The 9,448-nt window shown below is 49.3% G+C and overlaps 1 protein-coding gene across 1 annotated transcript; it reads left to right on the forward strand.

The window, feature by feature from the left end:
* On the forward strand, window positions 1-1,320 carry RIOX1 (ribosomal oxygenase 1; the record flags this gene model as incomplete). The annotated part of the gene is made up of 1 exon (XM_026849321.1): window positions 1-1,320. A coding segment is annotated over one exon (1,284 nt), but the record flags the coding sequence as incomplete, so codon positions are not given.
* Window positions 1,321-9,448: the final 8,128 nt, after the last annotated feature.

Genomic DNA, 9,448 nt, shown 5'->3' on the forward strand with positions numbered 1-9,448 from the left:
CCGGCGCTGTTCCTGGCGCGGCACTGGGAGCGGGCGCCGCTGCTGGTGCGGCGGGGGGACCCCGGCTACTACGCGGGGCTCTTCTCCACGGCCGACTTCGAGGCCGCCCTGCGAGGCGGCGAGGTGCACTTCGGGACCCACCTGGACGTGACCAGCTACGCCGAGGGGGTGCGGGAGACGCACAACCCCTCTGGCCGGGCCCTGCCCGCCGTCGTCTGGGACTTCTACCAGAACGGCTGCTCCCTGCGGCTGCTCAGCCCCCAGACCTTCTCCCCCACCGTCTGGCACTTCCTCTCCATCCTGCAGGAGCACTTCGGCAGCATGGCGGGGGCCAACACGTACCTCACGCCACCGGGGACGCAGGGCTTCGCCCCCCACTACGATGACATTGAGGCCTTCGTGCTGCAGCTGGAGGGGAAGAAGCACTGGCGTGTCTACAGCCCCCGGACGGACGCTGAGGTGCTGCCCCAGTTCTCCAGTGCCAACCTCACGCAGGCAGAGCTCGGCGAGCCCGTGCTGGAGGCGGTGTTGGAGGCCGGGGACCTGCTGTACTTCCCCCGCGGCTTTATCCACCAGGGCGACTGTCTCCCTGACGCGCATTCGCTCCACATCACTGTGTCTTCCTACCAGAGGAACTCCTGGGGGGACCTCCTGGAGAAGCTCCTCCCAGCCGCCCTGCAGATGGCCCTGGAGGAGGACGTGGAGTACCGGCAAGGGCTCCCCATGGACTACCTGGGGTACATGGGGGTCGCCAACTCGGACGCACGTGATGCTCGCCGGACGGCCTTTATGGAGAAGGTGCAGAACCTGATAAAGAAACTCGTGGACTATGCACCCATTGATGCTGCCGTGGATCAGAGAGCCAAGTCCTTTCTTCATGACTGTCTCCCCCCAGTGCTTACGCAAAGTGAAAAGGCACAGAGTGTGTACGGCTTCCCAGCCCGGTGGCAAGATGGAGGCCCCTGCGATGTCGATATACGGATAACAAAAGACACAGAAGTACGCCTCCTCCGCCATGGTGTCATTAGATTGTGTAACGAAGAAGCAGGTGTGATGCTGTATTACACAACGGAAAACTCAAGAGTGTATCACAAGGAAGAACCCAAGTTCCTTGAGATAGATCCTGAGTATACAGACAGTATCGAATTTCTCCTGTCTTCCTATCCAAACCACGTCAGTGTGAATACCCTTCCATGTGAAACCTTGGAGGACAAGATTTCTCTAGCCACTCTCCTGTTTGAGAAGGGCATTCTGACTACAAAGAAGCCTCTGGTGCAAGTGTAACTATTTTTTTACAAAATAAACATCGTTTGTTTAGAAGGTGTTCTGTCTTGTTCTCGTGGTACACCTGCTAGGCGTGAATCAGCGGTCTGGATCACAGTATCTCACATCCGGGGGCAGAGAAGGGCCTTGGCGTGGGTAGAGAAATCAAATATTCTGATTAAAGTGGGTATCAGCTCTAGGAGAGATTCTGCATGACTGTATGACAAGAGAAAGGAAGTGCTTAATTTTTTAATTTCTTCCTTTCACCAGCTGTATTAGTACACCCTAGGTAACTTCAGGAAGCTAGTGAACTTTCTTGCAGTCTGTAAATCATCTCTGTGTTTACAGTGTTTTAAAGCAGCCTGCCCTACTGCAGGAAGTACTCGTTACTCACAGGCTAATTTGGTGATGGTCACCTTTCTATGTGCCTGTACTGCACATATGGTGTAGCCTTCAGGCCTGTGCTGTGTTGCAGAGATCCCTTGGCCTCAGGAAAAACTCAGCCAACTCTTCCTAAGAGCAGAGCCCTCAGGCAGCTCCCACTCTCTGCGATTGTCACCTGCGTGGTCCTGCCCTTATTGAGCAGCGCAGCAGGACACGCTTATGCGAACATGAACTGCTGCACTTGAAATGCTTCAGGCCGTGTCTTCTTTTTCAGTCTGGTAATTGCAAGCTGTCTTAGTGATAGAATAACCTCCCCCACCGGTTTTCCCACGGCACCCCCTAGTAAGGAAATTAGTAGACCTTTCAAGACAAATGGGGCACCCTCTAATATGGAGGGTTTCATGCTGAGTGCAAAAGTTGTGTATCAGGACCTAACAACACACGAATACATGCCTGGCCATGTGGCCAGTTCCCGTAAATACTGACAAGCCTCAGGTATCCTTTTCCACAATGCTGTTTTATCGTTGCAGGCGGGAGGTAGAGGATATTCTGTCTTTAAAGCGTCCTGAAGTCATACCCACAAGGAGCAGGCTGCATTACCCTGTGCTCCTCCAAGCTGCTGGGTCGTCAGAATTTTGTGAGATTTCACCCACGCAGTCTGTTCAGGATTTAAGCATACTCCGTCTCCTCCAAAGTCCCATACTTGCAGCAGCTGGTGTGCCTGCCTTTCCTCCCTTTTTTGCCCATACGCTTTTGCTAAATCTTGAAACTTGGGATGTATAAAATCACACACCACGAGAGCGTGCTGATGTGCCCCTGGGGGCTTTGTGAATCACTAGTGGCTGGACAGAAATGCTGTTGCTGCACTCATTGTCCGACCCCTCTCTCTACTTGTCCTCACCAGAGGATCGGGCTGTCCTCCTCCCACCATCCATCCCCCTGGCAAATAGCCCGTGCCTCTGGTGCCCTCCCTGGGCTGTTCTGCATGCCTGCCTTGCAACCAGAGGCACCTGCGCCGTGGCTGCCTGCACCGCAGGCACTTGGGGTGCAAGTGGCCATCCCCTAGATGCTTGCACCACAGTGGCGTATGGAAGGCACCGGCAGCACAGCGCACACAGCTCTTTCTGTGTTGGTTGTAAGCACCCCCGTGTCCATTTCAAGCATGTTAGTAACAACCAAAGATGGCACAAATTCTCCTTAGCTTTTCCTGTGTGGTGGTTTGACCCCACCAAGTTGTTCTATCACTTCCCCCCTTCCCCTTTTTTTATCTCAACAGGACAAAAAGGGGAAAGAAAATAAGATAGGAAAGAAACCCCCAACCCTTGTGGGTAAAACAAAAGCAGTTTCAATGTAAGCAAAATGAAGCAAATGTCCGCACACTGAAGCAAAAAGCAAACAGATTTATTCTCTACTTCCCGTTAACGGGCGATGTGGGGCCTTCTCAGAAGCAGGGCTCCTATGGTGGTTGCCTCGGAGGACCCAGGGTGATCCCACCCCCTTCCTCCTTTCTCACAGCTTTAAACTGAGCAGACGTCGAATATCCCTTTGGTCAGTTCGGGCCAGCTGTCCTGGCTGTGTCCCCTCCCAAGACCTTGCCCACCCCGTCCCACTGGGGGCAGGGGGGAAATGTCAGAAAGCCTTGGTGCTGTGTAAGCACTGCTCAGCAGGAGCCACAACACCAGGGTGCTATCAACACCCTGCCTGCTCCCAGCATAAACCACAGCACCGTGAGGGCTGATATAGGGGAAACCAATTCCAGCTCAACCAGACCCAGTACATCCTGTCCCCGCCCCTGTTTTCTATGTATGATAAGACAGCATAGTCCTTCAGCTGGGGTGGGACATTCTGATAATTCCTCCTCAGTTTCTAAATACACCAAGGAAACCAACTGGGCTAAACACCTTGCAAATACCCCTCATGGATTTGTGCAGGGCCAGCACAAATCTTTCTCCAGAAGGCATTACTCACTGAGACAGCCTAACTACACCAAGTGTTTTGCACTAGGAGGTGCTGGTTCATTATGATCCCAGCAAGAAAGGCACTCGCATTCTGGAAGCTATCACTAAAAATTGTATTTATCAGAGCTAACATTCTCAGAAGAGAATAGTGTAGATAATCTTACATCCCTTTAGATGCTGGGAACCCCAAGCAGCGTAGCATGTAACAAGACTCCAACCCACATGCAGCACGCCATGCAGACGTGGTCCATAGCAGATTCTCCCCTTTTGGTCTTTCAAGATATTGTAAGGTTTTTGTATAAGGAAACGGGTCTGTTTATCATGGTACAGTCAAACAGAAACAATGTTCACATGAGAATGTCTTGCTGCACTGTTCAATAAAGGCAAGACCATGAGGGTGGCATAAGCGCAGGTGCTGGATGGGAGCTGCCTGAAGACTCTGCAGGGAAGGCTGAGTTCCTGCTGCGGCCAGGGAATCGGTGCAGCCTGAAGGCCACACTGTACATGCAGCAAGGCACAGCACAGGCCTGGGCGTGCTTGGGTTAACTCTCTTGTGGGTCACTAACTGCTCGACATACAGTTGTCTTCACTTCAGGATCACTGCACTGAATTCCACTGAGAAAAATGATGAGATGCCTAAACATGCTGAAAGGATTTCAGACCTAGTGACAACCTGATCTCTCAGGTATGGAATAAGAAAGTAATTTATCTGCTTCGTGCTTTGTTCCCTATATAAAAATAGGAATGCATTTTCCATGCATGTTTGAATTCATTGTCATCATAATAATGGATGTGGAATACATAATAATGCTACAAATACACTTGCAATAGCACTACTCCTTCGTTCGCTAATGTCATCCAGCACTGAAGGTCTCTGTATTTCTTAAGCATCAATACTTTTCAGTTTGCAACCCAAGGCAAGGTAAAAAACTATGATTGTCCTCATTTTATAGACAATGGCTAGCAAGGAAAACTCTGTGTAGCTCAGCCAAAAGCACATGGCATTTTCTGCAAAATTTAAAGAAATCTGCATGATCTCTCACTTTCTAATGCAATCAAATACGAAGAGATGGGTCAAAATTAAGTTCACCCAATTCCCTTGATTTTTGACGTGTCTTAAATTAGAGTGTTTGTTTGAAGCCTATCTATTCTATGGCTTTTTATAATATTGGATCCAAAGGTACCCTTCTTGGGTACTGATGACTTCACAGTGCAGTGGTGCTGATAAAGAGAAAACAGGCAATTGTTTGATTTCATAAGGCTTCATAGCAGTTGATTTCCCATACCCACACACAGATCATCAGCCTCCAAGCAGGGACTTCTCCCATTGAGGAGAAGGAGGGAGGGTTGGTGACCAGCCCGTGTTGCTCCAGCTACAACAGCCTGATAATGTGTATGCTTATGAGAGCCCTTGTTAAACCTTCTGATGCCACACTTCATCACTGAGGATCTGGCATTGGAGAGGAAAACCTGTTCAGATAATTGGCATTCTGATCTTCTCTATACTTACATAAGGAAGATCTGAGATACATTCACCAGGGGAGACTTTCATCATTCCCACAGCTGCCCTTTGTTTTCTGTTTCCCTGTGGGTGTGTATGCTGGCTTGCTGGACTTTCCATACACACTGACAATGCAAAAGTACAAACAGCATTCGGGTCAGAAGATTTACGGTATCTAAAAGCAAGAAGGCCAGAAGAAAAGAATGTTCTTGTTAAGGAAGAAACTGATAAAGAAGGAACTCATTGGAATTACAAAAGCAGGAACTTATCTACTGGCTGTGTGTGGGTAGCAATGTTTGTGGAAAGTACTGAGACGAGCTATTTTTTTGAAATGAGCATGCTCAAGAGTAATGCAAGGTAGCAACAAGTATGTAAGGGCTTGCTGTTATTTTTAGAATGCACAACAAGTATATAAGGGTTTGTCACTATTTTTAGAATGCACAACAAGTACATAAGGACTTGCTGCTATTTTTAGCATGCACAAGAATATGTAAGGACTTGCTTTATAATAAAGTGGGGAGCATGACTGTTAACCATATTGGTGTGTGTCTTGACTCTGGCCTCATCCTGCAAAAAGGGGTTCCTGCTACATTTCCCTGCTCTAGAGATGGTATCCCCATGTGACCTAAAGTGATTCAGTCAGAATGGACTTCCGAAATGACCTCATGGTGGTGAAGAGGTTCGCAGAAGGCGAGTGGAACTGAGAAGCAGTTGTGCCATTGGAAAGAAACAGGAAAAGTGCAAGAATACACTGGCATTACAATCTATCTATGGGTGAGACAGGTCTGCGCTTCTAAGTGGTTATCTGCCACAGGGCGCTTCCTCTGTGCAGTTTTCCACTCATCTCATCTTGTACCTCACCCCTCATGATAACCCCATGCAGCAATCTGATCAATGGCCTGAGAATGTCTGCCAGAAGGAAAGGGATGGCTGATACAGCAGAATCGGTCCTTGATCAGTCAGTCTGTCAGAAACCTGGGTATACCCTTAGTACTGCTACTGCTAAGTACTAGTACTTGGATCTTCTCGTAAGTGTCTGGATTCATCCTTTTCACCACAGGTAGCTGACCTCCATTACATGTATGTAAATACCCAAACTGTTGTTGTGAATTCCCCATATGTATGAATTCGGAGAAAGGGGCAACCTTTTTCAAAGGAAGCCTGCAGCTTCACTGAGTTTAGGAGAGAAGCCTGGGTATGGGGCTGCAGCTGCATGACCTCCACTGGGTCCGTTTCTGCAAGAGTAATAACCAGCAGGCCTGACGACATATTGTTCCCAAGATCCTGCCCTATGTTTGCACTTGCTGTGTGGAAGCTGCCCCCATGGCAGCTGGCCTCAGAGGGTGGGCAGGGACTGCCTGTGCAGTTGTGGGGGTGTGGGGGCCTGTGCAGAGCCTTTGGAGGTGCTCCTGCAGTGCCAGGGGACCGGCTGTGCCAAGCCCACCCTGCCGCAGGTGCTGCCAGGGCTGCCTTGACATCTCATCATGTGCCACTACTCTATGACCTGGCCAGAACTGAGTTTTCATACATATAAACAAGAGAAAAAAAAGAGTTTACTTCTCCTCTGCATGCTTAGTATCTTCTGGTCATATTTTAAAACACCCCCTCAAAATGCAGTGTAGGGATTTCACCAGGTTTACCTTGAATGTAAACGGAAAAGTCTCAAAGCTCACAAAGCAGCAGGAAAGATACAATATGGGATGTTATAACTGGGATGCCAGGGTCTATGGCAGAGAGCTCTCAGGCTGCGGGGAACCAGTTCTTACTGGATGAGGTGTTTGTCTTCTGCACCTTGGGTTTGCCCCCCCTTCAGAAGTATGTACTCTGACTGGGGGCTTCTTTTTAATCAAGATGCTCTTCTGCTTGATTTATAGTCAGTACAATCTTCTTTCAGAAGAATGCAGTATCCTTTTTGCTTTGGAATTATAGGGAGAAAATGGGATCAGAATTCCTTGAACTAATTAGATGAGTTTTTGTTGGGTACAGGGTATTTTTCCTTGGATCACACAAGGTGAAATTGCTATATGATGGAGGACAGATTCTGGACTGTACATAAAAATCCCAGATAAGAAAGCACATGACACTTTCAGAGGGAGAGCAAAAGCAATCTTCATGAGCAAGGAAAATCTGCTAAGAGTCTGCCCGATGCCTCTGACTACCTTGTGTTATGAAATAGGACCATGCTGAGGGTTCTCTCACATGCTTCCAAGCAGTGCAGAAACACAGACATAGCTACAGGGAGCAAATCCACCAGGTTTTCCAAGAGGAGCTGTGCAGGACAGGAGAGCTGTAAGAGAGCAGGTCTTTATTTGCTTTCATAATCAGATCCTTGGGGCACTGGTGTCCCAATCCGATATTGGGGAGGGTTCTTACACAATCTCAAGAGAGAGATTAAGACACAAATGAGTTTAGATGCCGTACAACCTTGTGAACTTTATTTTTACACACAACTAGTAATAGCGATAGGACAGAGAGAAAAAGGAAGGAAAAGTCAGAATCTCTAAGCAAGAAAATGGTAGAGATGCAGCGAGATTAATTACCACCACCACGGATCGAGTGATGTACCATTGGCTCGATCTCGGTGCAGGTGATGGTGCTCCAAACTCCAAGAGTGATGGCAAGAGTGAGAGGAGAGAAATAACAAGCATCCCGAGAGAGGAGTACGCAGTCCTTTTATTATCCCAGTCCCCACTATTTCTCGAAAAAGTCCACCCATTTTCATGGAGCTCATTGTAATATGTGCCGCCCTGTGGTCCTCCATGCGTGTGTGCTCCGGCATTCACGGTGCTCGTGACAGCCTGCACGTCTTCCTCGCCCTGATTTAACTTTGGGTGATGTCGTGGTTTTGTCAGGGATAGTTCATCTTCTCCAGAGCATACTTCTCCATGTCAACAAGACATTAAGGCCAGGAAGTGGTGGTGATCCAACAGCAATGTTGAGATAAACAGTGTCCAACACAGTCCCTTACAACTGGTACAGCATCTTTTTGAATCATACAGTTACCGCAGGCTTCACAACGGGGGGGCTTCACTTACATGGGGCCGGGAGAGAGGGGAGGGGAGCCAGCAGTACCACCCCTGCCATGACAGGAGAAGGAAGCAGCTCTCCATGACTGGCTGCCCAGGCACAGGAGCCAGCACATTCAGCTTAAATACAACCATAATGCAGATGAGAGGATCACAGGTTTAGCTGCAGATTGCTCCCAGCTGTCTTTGCCAAGCACAGTTGTGGTCATGGCAGTTGAAGTTTCTCTTGTCTGGTGTTTTCCCATCACTCATCCCCTGTGGCCCCCTCCATCTGCCTCTTGCCATTGCTGTGGAGGGCCCATGGCAGCAAGATGTCATGCAAAAAGCCATTCTGCTGAATTTACAGCCATTGTGATTTTCTACCATGTGATGTGGCCCCTTTTCAGCTTCATTATTAGGGTGAGAATTCTAATAAAGAGACTGAGATCTGAAAGCCGTGGAGTAATTTGCTGTGCTTTGGTTAGAAGCAGGGATCTTTGCTTTTTAACCACTCTCTCATTCCAGGGTGGAACTTGCAGGAGCTTGGGAGCAAGGGCTACTCAGGTGGGGAGCGGAGACCAGAGGAGACTGACACATAGCTCCCTTAACTTGACTCTTCCACTGTGCTTGGGTCACCAAGGCCCCTGCAGGGCCCTTTCCCTTAGCATCTGCTCCAGCATGTGGTCAAGGTAGTGATCAAATCCAGCTCTGCAAGCAAGGAGTGTTGTTCTCAACAACAGAAGTTTGCCAAACATTGAGGGCTGGATGCCAGGGAACATAGGCAAATGCTAGATGAGAAAGCACCTAAGCTGTTTAGGAGAGATGGGGTAATCTCCATGGAGAACAAAAGACTGGTGAAACTCTGCCCAACACTTCTGACCAGTTAGTATTTCAAAACAGGGCAATGCTGAGGATTCCCTCAGATGTTTCCACTTGTTTCACACCACTAAGTCAGACACAGGGAGCTCTGAGCGAGAGGCACCTCTATCAGCATCTCCCAGAAGTCAGGGAGCCTGTGGAAGCAGCTCTCCCTTTGTAGTTCCCTTTGGAGCAAAAGATGCAGCTCTAGATAGGACGGACTGAATAGCCGCCTTTTTAAACCTTTGCACAGTCCATTACCGGAAGAGCCGGGTGTTTCCTGACCTGCCTCGGGAGCCTGTGGAAGCCCCTCCACTTGCACATCCCTGACCGCCCTGGCGGTCCTTGCCCACTGGCTGTGCAGGTGCCAGCGCTGGGCAGAGCCTGGTGGGGACATTAACCCGCCTTGCCCAGCCCTTGGGGCAACCACGGCGGGAGAGGCGGCAGCAGACGGGAAGCAATGCCGGGCCGCCGCGAGT

Source organism: Athene cunicularia, assembly GCF_003259725.1.
Source record: "Athene cunicularia isolate RWA chromosome 5 unlocalized genomic scaffold, athCun1 chr5_part1, whole genome shotgun sequence".
In the NCBI taxonomy this organism is placed as follows: Eukaryota; Metazoa; Chordata; class Aves; order Strigiformes; family Strigidae; genus Athene; species Athene cunicularia.